The sequence below is a fragment of the Carassius auratus genome, chromosome 14 (assembly GCF_003368295.1).
Source record: "Carassius auratus strain Wakin chromosome 14, ASM336829v1, whole genome shotgun sequence".
Taxonomy (NCBI): domain Eukaryota; kingdom Metazoa; phylum Chordata; class Actinopteri; order Cypriniformes; family Cyprinidae; genus Carassius; species Carassius auratus.
In genome coordinates this window covers 11,201,164-11,219,199 of record NC_039256.1, presented here as the reverse complement: position 1 = coordinate 11,219,199, position 18,036 = coordinate 11,201,164, and the positions used below count along the sequence as shown (strand labels likewise).

Sequence of the window (18,036 nt, the reverse complement as noted above, 5' to 3'; positions counted from 1 at the left end):
TATGAAAATACATAAAATATGAAGTGTCATGCAGGGAATTCTGGGAGTGTCAATTTACAGTTTTTCACTGTAAATTAAACAATTACTTTTTCTTTTTCACTTCCAAAAAATAAAAATTTAACGTTATTTTACTGTAAAATTACATTAAATGTAATTATAGTTATCCACCGCATATAGTATGGAAACTTACTGATAACCAATTAACAGGTTTTTACTGTAGAATATTTACAGTTTTTTACTGTTAAGATCACAATCATTTTTTTACAGTGCTTGGGGCTCCGTGTGAGAGAATTTTTTTTTAAAATAATAAAATATTGCTAATGTTTTTGCCAAATCTAATTGAAACGCAGCTAGTGTACGCTGATTGTGATTTAAATAGTTGATTTAAATATATATTAAATTAGATTTTAAATTATTTTTGATGCTTTTTTCTTTTTTTCTTGTTTTACTGTGATATTTTCATACCCATTTCTATAATTTTAGTTTTTATGTTTATTGTTCTCATTTTGCCTTTTTGGACAAGAAGCAAATAAGAGAGAGTGATTTGATCAGAAAGGAACTTTATATGGGTCTTTTTATCTCTTTGCATATCCTGTTTCACTATGTAATACATCAGACTACAGAAGTATAATTGGTTGTGAATGGTATTTCACATTGATTTTAAAGCTAGGGTATGGTAGCAGTATTTTTGGCGAGCTCCTGTCTGTTTACCCATGCCAGAGAGCAGCACACAGTGCGATCTGATCTGGGCACATTATGGGGGTGGCACTGGCCCTGAGGGCGGACATCACTGAGCCAGCCAGCAACAGCTTCCCCACCAAGACACTTAGACCTCAGGGCCAAGAAATCTGGCCCCAATCTGACTAGCACCATTAAACTCATATGAGAAACAAAGACTGTGTGTGACCCCTAAAGCACAATCAGACAAAGTGCACAAGATGAGAATATCGTAGCTGTTAGCGCAGTTTAATACAGACATGCATGAACAAACTCTTTAACCGTATAAATCCTACTGTATCATATATGATAAGTCAATTTCTAAGGCTTCTGAAATACCAACATAATAAAAAGCATTGTTGAAAAAATGACTTTATGGTCATATAAATATACCAACATCTTCACCAAATAGCATGTATTTACTCAGTTTGTGCCTCTCTCTCTCTCTCTCTCTCTCTCTCTCTCTCTCTATATATATATATACAGTATATGTGTCTGTGTGTGTGTGTGTGTTTTCTGACTATTATTACAGGGTTTAATATAAAAGGCATAAATGTGTTCAAATATTTAACTTTTAAAAAATATATACTTAATACAAACCTCATTATAAACTGCAAAAGCTGCATATTCTATTTTTAGTTTTGAAAATAATTTTACCATAGATCACATGACACATAAAAACCAAGAAAATGTCATAATGACAATGAACAAATTAATATATATAATAAACACATATATAATAAATACATAAAATATTAAATATGTCATGCATTAATATAATTTATAATAATTGCTATTTTTTAATTATTATTATTTAATTAATTTATAGTGTAGAAATATAACAGCACACCTCTTTTCAACAAGCCGCATGATCTGAAGCATTATGATGTGCCATACACTGTTAATGGTTGGTTTCAGTCTTTAACCCCAGTGTGAACAAGAGTATTTGTTATTTCTGCAAACACCACTAATGATGACTTATATTATAACTGTTAACTACGTTCTCATTTTTTATCTTTGGTGGGATTAATCCAGTTCAGTCTGTCCCCTCTGACCCTGAGCTGATAAACATCATTACACAGTTCCAAGTAAGTAAATGAGGTGCTCTGATTCGGAGGTTCTAGTAAATCAGTCTGTTTTGCTGGCTGTTTGTGAGGCTTGTCAGACCATCAGATCTCTGGAGACAGTCCTCTAAAGAATCTCAGAAGTTCATTACAAAAGTGCTCATATGCACAAATCTAACTGCAAGAGTAATAGGTCACAGACTGTTTCATAATACAGTCCAGCTGTCTTTTATTGCTCCCATGTCAGAGCTACAGCAAGCATGGCATTGTTACTTTTCATCCCGGACCATGTGGTTAGGGATGGATTTCCAACAACAAGTTTGGTTGTTTCCAGAGGCCATGGTGCGAGCTTTAACTTCATCAAACTGGCATCACTCTTGTTCAGTTGAATGCCATGTTGGCACTTGTGAAACAACAGGTACGACAGCAGGACTTGTGGTTGTGAGGTACTAAGAATGCCACTTAAGAAATAATTAGTTCAATCTGTTGATTCAAATACAAAAATATGTAGAATAGAATAGAATAGAATAGAAAAGAATTTACAATTTTATTTTCAATTAATCAATTGATTACTATTGTTTTAACAGCAAACAGCATAAATTGTGATTATGGGGTACTAAAGTGCACCTGACAATAAATAATTGTAAATATAATATAACATAATATAATATAATATAATTTAATATAATATAATATAAAAAATTGACTAACCAAAAGAACAAATTAAAATGTATTTGTTTTACATTTAAATATACTACTACTACTACTAATAATAATAATAATAATAATGCAACATCTGTGTGACAGTTTTTATTTTTATTTATTGATTTTTTGTTTGTTTCGTTTAGTTTGGTTTTGGGTATATATTATGTTTGGCTGGTCTTTTCCACTTATTTTAGCCCCTGTAAATTTAGGAAAAAAAAAAATTTGTAACAATTTAAACAAGAAAATCCACCATCAAACACTCAACCATTATCACCCGACATAATTACTCACATTCACCCTCTGCTTATGGAAATCAATGTTTATTATCTACAGCGGTGATCCCTAACCATGTGTCCATTGATTCTGTGTTTGAAATCACCCAACATAATGGAGTTAATACAAACCATTTATCATCCCCCTCTCTAATTCTGTTTCAAGATGTTTGTGTTTTTTGATAGTTTTATGTTACGGAACCAGGGTTAAAATAGGACAACATTTCATTTTACTTAGCTTCAGCAATCAAATTTATTTTGGCAATATGTACTTCGTTATTTTCAACATTAGTGGCTGTTGTGAACTAGAGCCAACAATTATTGTGCTCGCACTTGTGTACACATAAAAAGACTGAAGGTGATCCGTCCTGATATACTCATGACAAATGTTTCGTTCTTTGCTTAGTAGTAAAAATAGTAGTAAAAATAAGTTAAAAATACTTTTGGAGCAACATTGTTAAAGGTGCAGTATGTAATAAAATTCTCCAAATTCTAAATACTGAAAAGAGCTGTGTCAGCACAGATAGCCTCATGGTTAGTGTGTCGACATACAGCGCAACTGTGCTCACGGTGACCCGGGTTTGATTCCATCTCGAGGTCCTTTCTAATCCAGCTCCCCTCTCTCAACCCAATGCTATCCTGTTGTCTATACTGTCCTATACTAATAAAAAGCACTTAAAATAGGCTCCACATCAGACTTGACAAACACGCAGGCAAGTTGCGGACACGCAAAAAAAAAAAGCCCGTTTGACAATAGAAAGCAATGAGAATTGCACTGTGTTGATTTGTCCATGTTGTAATATGATCAGCTTTTTAGATGGATGCTAAGGCTTTTTTGGGTCGGGTAGAATCTACAATATCTGACCCAGTTTGTTTGCAGGATTCCATGGCTGCAATGCGCTGTGTTTTCCACCAACTGGCAACCCAAAGTTTCAAAATACCATTGGGCTCAAATCAACTTGAATTTTATAAATAATACTGTTTTTGTGTCACGGAATGTAGTTTTAAGAGCAATAATCTTTTTTTAGGCAAGAATGTACTTGTTTAGACTTGAAAAATGCATTTTGTTAAAGATTATGGGCCCTATTTTAACGTTCTAAGCACATGGTCTGAAGCGCTGGTGTATTTTGGGCATGTCCAAATCCACTTTTGCTAGTTTAACTGCAGCAAATGTAGTTTTAAGAGCAATAATCTTTTTTTAGGCAAGAATGTACTTGTTTAGACTTGAAAAATGCATTTTGTTAAAGATTATGGGCCCTATTTTAACGTTCTAAGCACATGGTCTGAAGCGCTGGTGTATTTTGGGCATGTCCAAATCCACTTTTGCTAGTTTAACTGCAGCAAAAAAAAAAAAAAAAAAATTGGCACACCAAGCGCATGTAGTCCAAAAGGGTTGTACCTATTCTGCCAATGAGTCATGGGTGTGTTTTGGGCGTAATGTTCAATAGATCCAATAGAATCTCATCTTGCATGTATACAATAATATACAATATTTTATACAATAATTATGCGTATTATTATTATATTACTGTATGAGTATACAATAATAATCTTTTGCAATGTAATCCTTTAATTTTTTATATTTGGCATGTTTGTGTGATGCTGCGTGTTCCTGTGTTTAACAAGAGTGTATGCACATTTTGCATCTAGGCACATATTACTAACACGCCCTGTATATTTAAAAAATAACTACTGCATCATTGACTTTAGACCAGGTTTAAGTTGGTCAATGGTGCAATCGTTTTCAGTTGCCTCACAATAGAAACCCACCAACAATGCGCCTGATCACATCTCATTTTCAGACAAGCACGGCCATGGGTGAACAGATGGGCGCTAGTGCAATTACTATTTAAACATGTGGCACTGGACATGAAAATGATAACTGCGTCAGGCTGATACTAGCAAAAACACATGCGTTGGCCTGGTTTCATATTGCACCAGGTGTATAATAGGGTTTAAAGTTGATGTGAAAGTTTGCTTCAACGTTTTTTTGAGATGTAAGCTTCAGGGCATCGATGGCCTCTCAGTGCTCACAAACCCAGCATTGTTATTTATTATTGGGAAAAGTGTGTGTGTTAAGTTACATTGAACTGGTGGTGAATAGTTACATTCTTCCACCATTAGACTGGGACATGGGACTGTTTTATGAGTGAGCCAGAAGTAAATAAGTTTATATTGAAAGAGACTGAAACAGAGTTGTTAATAAGGAAGTTATTTTTACTTTCAACAACAAATGCAAGAGCCTATCGCTTTCCTCAAAAGACATTCAAACTAATGTTTTATTGTGAATATGAGACTGACTGAAGAGTGAATGCTGTACGTATCAGATGCAGCTAATCACACTCACTCAGTCCATCTCATAAGACTTGACTCTACATAATACAGTGAGCTTTTAATACAGTAGCTTTCAATGAAGCAACTCAGCGTTCCTTCGTTACTAGTTCTAAAGTGACATTTTCGAATTAGTAATGGAGGCTTTGTTAAACTGTCAAACTGAGACATCCTTGGTGGAAGAAATGTATTTACACACATCGAACTATCGAACTGTTGTATAAAAGCAATATCACACTTGTAGCCATGGAATATTGCTGTATACCGGCACACTTTGATTACCTACGGCCAAATCACAGCCGTGCTGATATACAGCCATATCTCATGGCTACAAGTGTGATATTGCTTTTATACAACAGTTCGATGGCAAAAGTGTTAATATATGGAAATTCTTACATGTAGCCCCTCACATTCTTGATTGTTTTAATTAGGTAAAGACTTTGCAAGCTACACAATCAGCTGGTAGACAAAAGCAAAGCTACTTAAGTATACTAGAAGTAATTAAAATATCAGCTTCAATCGGCCTGTGGATGCTTCTCTGACTGCCCTGACCTTGCTTTTAGTAGACAAGAAAAAAAAAAGAGAGAGAGACAGCAGTGGAATTTTCCGGACCAGCTGGCAATGAAGCCTGTCTGCTGGAGCTGAATATATTGTCGGTCCCAAAGGACCCCCTCACTATAACACTCCTGCTGCACTCTTATAAGAACACACTTGAAAAGGGACACACACAGACACACAAATGATGCACTTGCTTTGTTTTGTTGTTTTTCCTTTCGAGACAAAGCGAGAAAGTATATTTATAATGCCACATAAATATTGAATATATTCCTTCAAAAATAATTCATGCTCTGCAGGAGTCAACAATGTGGCATCCGACGCGAAAGAGTGCGGCGAATCCAAAATAAACCTGAAAAGAGAAAGCAGGTAGGAGTGTTTAAAATTCAGACGCGTGGCATGAAATGAGTCTGGGGAAGCGAACGCGGCCTGACGTCACGGCAGAAGATGCCGCAGCAGTCGCTTCCCCTTTTTTAATGTTGTCTAAAACATTCATCAGTGTTAAACTATTCTCCGAGGTGTATCCGGGCAACATCATTTCCAGGTTTTCACATTTAAGCATCTAATTACCTTGGCAACGGTGCAGTGGGAGCGCATGACTTGAAATTCTATATTTAAGTTGATTTTCATCACTCTGCCTTGGAAAACAAGAGCTTAGCGCTGGCAGAGTCTCCGTCGGCCTCCAAGACGAAATACAATTACGACTTAGTGACCTGATAAATTGCTAAAGCAGAGTGTTGTCTGAGCAGAGCTTTCCGTTTCTCAGAGTTAAATTCAACTCGTTTCTAACTTAAGTTGGGGCTACGTCATTTCCATGTATCATGTTCTGAAGATAATGAGGAAATAAAGTCAATGGACTAATATTTTTTTAGGATACTACCTCAAATATATACTTAATACGAGTGCTACGTGAAAATATCCCTTTTTATTATTTTAAAGAAAAGTGCTGTGCAAATTTATTTCATTTGAGCATTATGACACACATGATCCTAAATTTACCAAAACAAAATCATGAATCGTTATGAATAAAATAGGACAAATAACTGTTAGTAAATTATGCAATATTGCTCAGAATACAGTACATACATATTTAACTGAACCCAACAAAAATATGTCCTGGCCACATTTCAACCAAAAAAAAAAAAAAAAGTAAAAAAAAAAAATTAAATAAAAATATATATATATATATATATATATATATATATATATATATATATATATATATATATATATATATATATATATATAATTTAAATTATTGTTATTAATTTTTTTCATTAAAACCTTTACTATTTTTGCCTTGTGGAATATTTATTATTTTTATTCTCATGAAATTCTAATTATTGTAACGTAGTAAACTGTAATGATTTATTCAAATCCAAATACATGCCTTACACTGCCTATTAATATATTCTGACTTGAAAAAGACTGACACATTCACTTCATCTTCACTGCATTTTGGTCATAAGAATTTTGATACTATAAATTCTTATTCGTGTATATTAGTGTTAAATACTATAATACAATTTTAATGAAATCAGAATAAATTAAAGGTATTGTAATGAAAAATATTTTCACATTACAGTAATGAGAATGCAAGATTATTGGGATTTTGATTATGACAGTTGTGAGGTAGTTATGATGACACTATGTCAGAATGACAAAAAACAAAACAAAGCTTTAAGCAAAATGTAACGTTTTAATTCTTCCTGTCAGTTTTAATTGAAGTGTGACCAGACATGTTTTTCTGGTTTTGTAACATTCATTCATGTTCCCTTTACTGTCATATCAAGACAAATTGGAATCACAGCATCCCTTTAGATTTTAACCCGCTGCTGAGATACATTACATGATGCTTTAAACTCTCTGTCCACGACGGCAGCACGCCGAGCTTACACAACACTGAAGCCTGGGCGAATTCATCAAACACGTTATTGTCCTCTCCAGGGTCTTCTGCCAGAAGGTACATTTCTCCCGCGTGGATGTCCGTCATGTTAGGCTGACAGCGGACGGGGTCAAAGCCCACCCATAAGGTGTAGCGGTAGTCAGAGGAGCGAATGGAGTAGCCCATGATGCGGATGTCGGCGAGGTCAGGCAGGTCCGAGTTCTCCTGGATGGAGTCGGAGGGTCGAGGGTACTGGCTGTAAGAGTAGGCTTCTCTGTTGAGCTCTCTCTCTGAGTAACGGATAAGATGGGCCAGGTTTGAGCCTTCGGTGCAGAGCTCGATCTTAAAGGATGAGGGTGGGCAGTGGTGCACAGGACGCAACCCGGCCAGGTTGGACAGCGTGGGGAAGACATCCACCAGCTCCACCACACTCTCAACTCCTCGACCTGAAAGATAGAAAACTGAGATACAGGAGCATTCGAGAACCAATAATGCATCTAAAGCTGCAATGTTTAGCATGATATTTCACATGAATGGTTTCTGTACCATCATTTTTACAAATATTTTACATCTTATGTTGTTTAACTACATCACACTTGGTATAAACAGAGATTTTGCTTGGCTGGCTATTTTTTTTTTTTTTTTTTATATTTTCCAAACACGAAGCCACCCACATAGCAGTCTTTTTTTTCCCCATTCATTTTCACCATAGGCTTTTGAAAACAATCTTCAATAAAGATTTTAGAGTATACAAGTCATGAGGGATGAGGAAATGAACAACCTGTCCCATAAAGCACTGAATCTACAATACAATATAAAACCATGCATATGAAATCAGTGACTTCATTTTAATGTCTAATTTATGCTTAATTGTATGCTTATTATCATTGATATTTGTAGAGGTTTCTGATAAGATTTAGATACAATTTCTCTTTTAAGAAATCTCTACAGCTCATTTATTTGTCAAATCATGCAATAAAAATTATGAAATATTATTAACATTTCAAAAATCTTATTTCTATTATAATGTATTTTAAAATGTAATTTATTCCTGTGATCGAAGCTGAATTTTCAGCATCATTACTCCAGTCTTCAGTGTCACATGATTCTTCAGAGATCAGTCTTATATGCTGATTTGCTGCTCAAAAGAAAATGGTTGTCTAGCTTAATATTTTTGTGAATATAAATAAATTATATATATATATATATATTATATTTTTTTTTCTTTTTTATTCTTTCGCGTTTCTGTATTCTGGTGTATCAATGTAAACTTTGCTATTAAAACACTATTATAAAAATTAAGCTGAAATCATGGTGGTCAGATGGTATATATATATATATATATATATACTTTTGCGGAAGGCACATTCGAGTTCCAAGGAGCTCATAGCAGGTACTTTTTGAAACGTTATACATTATTAGTGCTAAATCAAGTCTGTATGGAGTAAATTAATGATTTTATTTGAAAGAGAACCCAAGTGTTGCTCTAACACAGACCATAAAATACAAACAAATTAGCATGAAATCCTCACACTGAATTTAGCCACTATTCTCTCAGGTAAAAGGCCCCAGTTCTCAAATTTCCATGAAATTTACTGATATGGTTACTGAATATAGTGCAGTTCATTAGAGTAACAACACAGAGCTCACTGCGAAAGCAATAACTCTCAGGACTTATTAGCTTCTCTATGCTGTGGCATTATCATTACAGTCATTACTCCGGCTGCTTATGCTGCGTGTTTTCTAAAGATTGCCACGAATGTGCACTTGAGAGCTGAAAGAAAGAAAACCATCAGCAGATGCATGTGCTCACGGTACAACTCTCAGTCAAACCTTCACATTGCACAAAAAACACTGAAGCAAAATAAGAATCAAAGCATTAAATGGGCTGATGCTTTAGCCATAACATCTTTTCCAGAAAGTTGATATCACACGCTCGAGTGACTTCGGTCGGAGTCTCAGAATCTCGTGAAGGATCCTGCGGTCTCTGCGTGTTGACGGCTGTTCTGAGTAACATTACCTTTGCCAAACTGCTCCCGTGTGCCCTGAAACACATCGATGAAGGGGAACGTCTTCTCCCCAGGCCGAGGGAACGGTGAGGTCACACCTGGCTTGTACACGATCAATGGCACTCGGGTGGCCACATCAAAGTTGCTGTATTTGGCCCACTCGCCGTGTTCTCCTAATGACCAGCCTGAGAGAGAGAGAGAGTTAACCGTGAGAAAACTACGAAGAATCACACAGAATATTAATTTCAGAAAGTCTTTGCTGGCAGTTCCTTAAATGTATATGTGACCTAATGAAGAAACTTTGAATTGAGGTAGCAAGTATGTTATGTTATTTAATAAAGTTAATCAAGTACAATTAAAAATTTGTAAAAAAAATAAAATAAAATGTTATCATACAAGATATGGGGTATTATATATATAGAGAGAGAAATATCTACTAATAATTAAACTGAAATATCTAAGATAGCACCAATAAATCACAAATATGCATTTTTGTTAATTAAATTGATTTAATTACAATATTGCATTATTTTAAGTATTGAGTTTTTTTTATTGTACTTATGTAATTCTATAATACAATTATTTTTCTTAATGAGAAGCTGCTCATTATAGTAATATAATACTGTAATTCAATAAATGAATATATATATATATATATATATATATATATATATATATATATATATATATATATATATATATATATATAAACATACACACACATACACACAAAATTGGGACCAATTCAATACAAATTCTTCATGCATTAAAAGTGAGCATAATAATATATCTTTATATATAGACATAGATGTATGCATTATACATATATATTTGAAAGGTTAACGGTTTTTGTTCATGTTGCCAGTGGTAAATTTCTTTGAATTGAAGTTTAATAAATTCAATAAATGTATCTTCCTGTCAGTTCAATTCCAGTTTAGCATTCTCTGCGATGGAGCCAAAATTCCTCATGCAATAAAAGAGAGCATGTTAATATATATTTTTTATGTGTAAGAGCTCCTTAATGCACTGCATGAATGTTTGCATTATAACGAGAAAAAACACGTGAGCTATAGCACAATATTAACCGAAAATTTCAAAATGCAATTATGCTGAATGAAACATCATTTCTGAGAACCTTACATGCCGTGAATTCAGAATAATGTGAAAACCCACAGAACACTGAAAACCCGAGCTACAACATAAACCAGTGCTTCAACACTGCCACCTAATGGGTGTAATATTTAATAACAGGCTGAACAGACAGAACTCTATTAAACAAACCGTGATCTGAACTGAAAACCACTATAGTGTTCTTGGCGAGGCCAAAATCATCAAGGGCTTGCAGAATTGTTCCGACTTGAGCATCCACATATGATACAGCGGCAAAGTAGTGCTGTCGGATCTGCAGCTGAAGGATGAGGGGGAAACAAAACATTAGATGCTACAAGAAATGGGATTTAAGGTCCTTTTAGACAGGACCAAACTAAACTACTAAAACCAAAATACAACTTCATACCAAGGCTTCAAATTATCCAGAACAAACATAGTATACTAGTACAATATCTCTAAGCATGAACAGTTTATTTTCCCACCTGAAAGTCTTTAGGAACGGGGCCGTAAGGAAAGCTCAGATTTAACGCCTGAACGTCTTCCCTCTTGCGGATGTCAGTCCAGGGGTTGTAGGCCACATTAGGAAGTTTCTTAGGAACATCTGGGTCCGGGGCCAGCCTCATACTCTCAATAGGATACAGCTTTAGGTACTCCTGTAAAAACACAGCATTCCCCAGATCTACTGATTTAACAGGTGCTCACACTGTGTGTCACGCGTCATTGAAAAGCACGCACCCGTGGGATTCTGAAAGGAATATGTGGCTTATAGAAGCCAACAGCCAGGAAGAATGGATTGTGGGAGTCCTTCATAGACTCCAGGAGTCGGACGGCCTCTGCTGTGTTTTCTATGTCAGGAAGGGTTCCCAAAGGCATCTCAGACACATCCACGGCACACAGTAAATTACTGTGCAGCGTGCCATCTTTATCTCTGCAAACCTAACAGATGAACATGAGATACTGGAAATAAACATTACAGTCATTTCGAAATCTACTTGTACTTCACGCACATTATTCACACAATGGAACTTACTTTTTTTTTCCTTTATAAACATATGAAATGTTATTTATTTATATGTAATGCAAAATGTGGGTGATATTTCTATGTTAAATATTTACCTTGGAAAATGATCCACGCTTTAAGTTAGTATAATGTCTTACGTTATTTTTATTATTCTTAATAATTTATTTTTTTCTACCTCAGTTTGCTAATCAGATTTTGGAAACACAAGAAACTGTCAAATATTTATGAGACAGATTAACCAGCAGGGGTCAGAATTGTATAAAGTGTGAGAGATCAAACGGTACATAATGGTTCATGGATGTGTTTTATATATATATATATATATATATATATATATATATATATATATATATATATGTGTGTGTGTGTGTGTGTGTGTGTGTGTGTGTGTGTGTGTGTGTGTGTGTGTATATATATATATATATATATATATATAAACTGTAAAAATAAATAAATGTTAATATTTAAATATAAAAATATATATATAAATAAAATGTATATTTGCTATTTAATAATTCATTTTAGGTTCAGATGATAATAGACCATAAATAATGATCATAATGTAACTCAACAATCATTTTTAAGATTTGCAGTAACTGAAGTTAAATATTAAGATCTAAATATTTTGTGTGTGTGTATACATATACATATATATACACACATATATATATACATATATATACACACATATATACACACACACACACACACATATACATATACATATATATATATATATATATATATATATATATATATATATATATATATATATATATATATATATATATATATATATATATATATATATACACTGAACTCAATATTTAACGTAAAATGCTGCAAATATTAACAAAAGTATATGATATATATCAAATATATTCTAATAGAAACCAGTTATTTTAAAATGTAAAAAAAAAAAAAATTCACAATATTACTTGGGGCGGGGGGATTGGGGGGCTCTGTATTTTTCATCAAAAAATGGTGAGCACTAGAAACTTATTTTAAAATAATAATAATAAAAAAAAAACATGCAATCTAAAACTTTTAAATGGTAGTGCAACTATATTATAGCAATAGTTCTGATAATATTACATGATATAAATGTCCTTTGAATATTGTGTTGGACATTGCTGGTTTAGAATTGTCTATGATGATCTGATTCTGAACCTAAAATTTAGCCAAAATTACACCCTCCCAATAAATCCCAGATATAAAACCAGATCCATACCTCTGATTGCTAGGACTGGTGTGGCTTTTTACCAAAGGACATTTAACCAAAACAGCACAGGTTTGAAAGCACATAGCCTACACTGAAGAAGTGTGTACACACATCATCCACACTGACCTTCCTCTTTTCATATTTAAAAGAGGGTGGATGATACGGCGGTACAGTCCAGCTGTACGGGTAATCATCCGAGTGGTTGGATGCAATGCCTTGAGGACGAGCACGTGAAAGAGAAACATTATTAGTTCAACATCAAACAAGACTGTTATCACAGGAAAGGACTATATGACATCCAAAAGCAAATGCCCAGGTCATCTTTCACATCAGAAGGGGGGAAATGAAGACATAGCAAAGTCAAGTTTTAGGATTTTGGGCATTGTGACATGAGCATGCATACATCAGGTAGATTAGTTACCAGGATGGAAGACTTTGCCAACTGATAAAGTGGTGTATCCATTAGACTTGAAGTACTGAGGAAGTGTAGTGTAGTTCCCTGCATGAACTCTCCAGTAAGAGTTAAAATCATACAGCTTTGTGGTGTCTGGTCTCCGACTTGTTAGGAAAGACACTCTACTAGGTCCACAAACAGCTTGCTTTAAAAGAACATGACAGCAGTGTGCACCTGTTACTTAAATGCACACTGCCAATAACGCTTTATATAGCATATATCATGCATATTTATGTTTTTGATGAGCAACATACCTGTGCATAGGCGTTATGAAACACTGTGCTCACTGATGCCAGCTGGTCGATGTTTGGTGACCTGACCACTGGATCAGAGTAACAGCCTAACGTTGGCCTCAAATCATCAGCGATTAAGTACAAAATGTTGAACCGTTTGCTATTTACTGCAAAAACACCTGCTTCCAAGACGTGTAAAGTCAAAAGAAACAACCACATCCAAAAATTTGCAAACATTGTGTTCATGCAGAATAGAGTTTATATTATTAAAACTATGGCATCAGCATCTTTACTTCATGTTTTAACGTGTTAAGCTGCTTCCAGAGTTTTGTTTCCTGGTTTTCATAGACTGGTTGTGATAGGTGGGTTTGACCTTAAAGACACAGTACACTTTTTTCTGGTCTGTCTACTGTACGTGGCGCTGCTTACATTGCGAACCGAAAAATAAAACAACTCTTTTGACTTGGATCCAGTGAATAATAAATATACAGCGATACCAGTATACTCTTATAAAACAAAACAAGTGATTCTTATGAGCCGCTTCTTATTAGTGAATCAACTCACACGGTGTATAGTTCGATTCCCAAATGAATCACTCTTGTGAGTCGATTCTTTTAGCTGATCCGAAATGTCAGTTATGAACAGTACTTTTCATGATCTTTAGCACTTATCAGTCAAGTGCAGAGTTTATACTGAATTAATGCGAATCACTTACGGAGCTTCTGTAATTTAAATGTTTTTTTATGCGTTGTTTATATAACATTTTAAGCCATTTAAATATAGTACAATTCCAGTAAGCCAACATGCATTTAATTTCAGTGTAGCCTAGATTCAAGTCTTAGTCTGGCTTGGGTGGGATGTGCTAATGTGACCAAAGCACAGAAGTTCCCTAATTTCGCAACGTCTAGTTATGACATCACTGAACTTGAAGATTTTGTCCCTCCTTAAGGAAGAAGTGAAAAAGAGAAAGAGAAACCAGTTTCACTGCCATCACAACTTCTCACATTCAGTGGGGCGAAGACACGACTCGAGTTCTGTATTGTTTTTTACCCAGCAATTTTGAGTCATCATGGGTAAGATGATTATTATCCTGAACTAAATAATACCTTAATTCATAGGATATTGTGATAGTATAGCAATACATTAATAATGTTTTTAAATAAATTATTTGCAGACTTTTCTAAAGGCCTTCAGACGATGCTTACCATGTATTTTCTAGCATGCGTTTATGGAGACATCATGAAAATAGACACCACCGGTGCATCAGAGGTGACAGCAAAACAGGACAAATTAACAGTAAAAGGTAGGCCTATGACTGTTTAACTGGTCTGTCCAGTAACTTAAGTTATATGCATTGCGTGATTTATATCACCAATTTCTATTCAAAGGTGTCGAGGCTTCCAAAAAACTGGCTGAGCATGATCTGGCCCGAATGGAGAAGTACAAGAGTAAGATCATCAAAGTTGGCACAGCAAAGCAGATGGACCCAGCTGTGATTGCTGCCATCATATCCAGAGAGTCCAGAGCCGGAGCTGCTCTAAAGGACGGATGGGGCGATCATGGCAATGGCTTTGGCCTCATGCAGGTTGGTCAGAATATCTGACTTACTCTATTTGAAAAGACAATGCAACAATAATCTTTATATGAGGTGCATAAGACACATATAAGATGATAGGCTGTTAAGTCTGAATCTGGACTTTAAATAGACACACTTATTATAGATAATTCATGCAAAACATTTTTGGCACTGGGAAAGCATTAAAGTTATATATTGTTTTGCATATAGTTAAATGTTATAATAAGCATTCTTTGGCCTTTTTGGAAACAGGAACAGTTAATGATGACACACAATATTATAGGATAGTTGGGAGAGATCAAAACATTACACAAACCAGTTTCAAATGCAACATGTCAGAGCGTGTTCACTGCAAGCCATGCCTCCATATAATGTGCAAATCTGAAAACTTGTTTGTGTCACATTAAAAGTAGATGCTGTTCTTTTTTCATTTATTGTGTAAAGTGGATTTTTCCTGACTTCCCTTTTCAAACCACAAGTTCCCCTGCAGCGCTTCCTTTAACTAGCTGTAGGTTAATATTAAACTGTTCTCTTCATTGCTTATGTTTCTTTTCAGGTTGACAAACGCTACCACAAGCTGGTAGGTACATGGGACAGCGAGGAACATCTCACACAAGGGACTGAGATACTCATTGGCTATATTAATGACGTCAGAGCAAAGTTTCCCCAGTGGACAAAAGAGCAATGCTTTAAAGGTAATCAACTCTCATTAAGACCTTAATTAACTCTCAAAATTAACTGAGAAGTGCATGAGGCCTTGATTTTCTGTTTTTAGGACTTTTATTGATTTACTGAATTTGGTTTAAAGAAAAAAACTGAAGTTTAGAAGACTACACAAAACTTTCAGAAATAATTTTACAGGCTGAGTATATCTCAGAGCATAAGAGTAAATGCATTATTCAAAATATTATTTCGGTTCTTGGTTTGATTTCATATCTCAGTTGTGGTATAATATCTGTTTCAGGGGGAATATCAGCCTACAACGCTGGAGTGAAGAACGTCCGTACGTATGAACGCATGGACGTGGGCACCACCGGCGGTGATTACTCCAATGATGTTGTTGCCAGAGCCCAGTGGTTTAAAAGCAAGGGTTACTGAAGAAAAATTGTCATGATTCAACTTTTTGTTCATTCTGACCATTGTCTACTGTTCTTTATTTTGTATTTCATTTGTTTGGATGAAATAAAACTTGTTTTTTTTACTCACACCAAATGTTTTTCATGTAACACTTGTACAGTACAGTATATCTAATGCCTTTCCAGATACATATTACAGTTGTTTAAAGCACAAACAAATCAGATTTGAATGGTCTTATGTCTTACCTTATACTCAGCCAAGTGCAAGAACAACTTCCTGTTACTGGCCGGCACTATTATTTTATGCCTAATTGCTTATAATCCACAAACCATACATACTAGAATCGAGTCATCAAATTCAGTCTATTCTTTTATATGTTTTACTTAAAATTAATACTTTATTGTTTTAGGCTCTTTCATTGAAAGTGCTTTTCAGAGGATGACTGCCAAATTGTATCAAATTCTAGCTATTGGGAGCTTGAATTAATACCACAACCATTTGATAAGAAACGTTGAAATTTGGCATGCTTTTACAATGGTACAAGAAATTAGAGTTACCACAAACTTAAATTTGATCTATCTTCACTTCCTTTGTTGCCTGCACCTGCAAAGTTAGGGCTTTCACTTCCATCTAGTAAGGTGTATGAACTATGAAGCACCTGAAAAACCTGTTCATTTATTTTTCAGCAGCTAGTGTGTGTCATAAGACATTATCAAAACAAAAAAAACGAATTTAAAAATTTGTAACTTTGCAATCCCACAAAGTAGCTCTCTCTCTCTCTCTCTCATATATATATATATATATATATATATATATATATATATATATATATATATATATATATGTATGTATGTATAAGGATTTTAAAATGATTTTTTACTAAGAATAAAAATGTAGAATTAAGTGCAGTTTAATGCAGTTCACTTAACTGATTTGCTGAATTTTGAAATGATGTTTCATTCTTTTATGACTTGCCATTAATATTACATTTAAACAGTACTACACTTGGTTGAAATTTCTGTGAACTGTACATATCTTACCATATTCACATTAAAAAAGTACCTCATATATTGTTCCTGGCTTTCAGTCACAGGACTGGCATAGAGGCCTGCAGAGCAAAACATGCACAGGCCAAATATTTAGATGACCTCTAAAAAGGAGAAAAACAAAGATGTTTGAATAAATGTGTGAATAAGACATTCAAAAACTCTTAATATGAAAAAACACATAATGCCCTAACATAAAAAATACATTAAATATCAAATTCTGTATACACCTAATTATGATGCATACAGGCAAGCAGATGATGACAGATGCAATGTGCTATGGTCTTCTACGGGGAAACGCTTAATGTGAAACTTTGTGCATTGCATTGATTTATTTTTGGTTTTATTTGTTTGCCTGTAAACTACACTTGTTTCTACAGACACACCCAAGAGCAGAACAGCTGTAGTGTTTTCAGCAGCTCTGATTACAACACGACCACAGCTGGAAAGATGCAAGCTTTCTTTCCAAGTGTCCAAATTAAGATATGGTCTCATTGCCAAAACTGTTAGACACTTCTTATATTGCAATGTCTTGTTCCCTTTATTTCAGGTGAAATTATATCTGTTGTTGTCTTTGAACAGGAGTCAACTGTAGCTTTTCTAGTGAAAATGTAGTTACTCGTAACGAAATGAGATTTTTTTTTTTTAAATGATGCCATTGCATATAACAAGAATTATTACTTTTACAGGTGTTAATATCTTCACAGTAATTCTTATTCTGGGTGATTAAATGAGACATAGCTTGCCATATCCATATGT

General features: G+C 34.5%; 2 protein-coding genes across 3 annotated transcripts; one reads left to right on the top strand and one right to left on the bottom strand.

The window, feature by feature from the left end:
* Positions 1-6,909: 6,909 nt before the first annotated feature.
* Positions 6,910-13,917, bottom strand: ids (iduronate 2-sulfatase). Its single transcript, XM_026279916.1, has 8 exons — positions 13,600-13,917; positions 13,313-13,490; positions 13,018-13,106; positions 11,384-11,584; positions 11,131-11,301; positions 10,820-10,946; positions 9,550-9,723; positions 6,910-7,975 (listed from the first exon to the last, which is right to left on the bottom strand). Exons 1-8 carry the CDS (start codon positions 13,822-13,824, stop codon positions 7,449-7,451), a joined length of 1,692 nt encoding a protein of 563 aa, XP_026135701.1. The 5' UTR covers positions 13,825-13,917; the 3' UTR covers positions 6,910-7,448.
* Positions 13,918-14,495: 578 nt separating this feature from the next.
* On the top strand, positions 14,496-16,366 carry lygl1 (lysozyme g-like 1). 2 transcript variants are annotated; one of them, XM_026279914.1, is made up of 5 exons: positions 14,496-14,651; positions 14,753-14,881; positions 14,967-15,163; positions 15,711-15,849; positions 16,119-16,366. In XM_026279914.1, exons 1-5 carry the CDS (start codon positions 14,648-14,650, stop codon positions 16,250-16,252), a joined length of 603 nt encoding a protein of 200 aa, XP_026135699.1. In that variant the 5' UTR covers positions 14,496-14,647; the 3' UTR covers positions 16,253-16,366. The 2 variants fall into 2 exon arrangements, with proteins under 2 accessions (XP_026135699.1, XP_026135700.1); XM_026279915.1 differs by having other exon boundaries at positions 14,512-14,651; positions 14,798-14,881.
* The last annotated feature ends 1,670 nt before the right edge of the window (positions 16,367-18,036 follow it).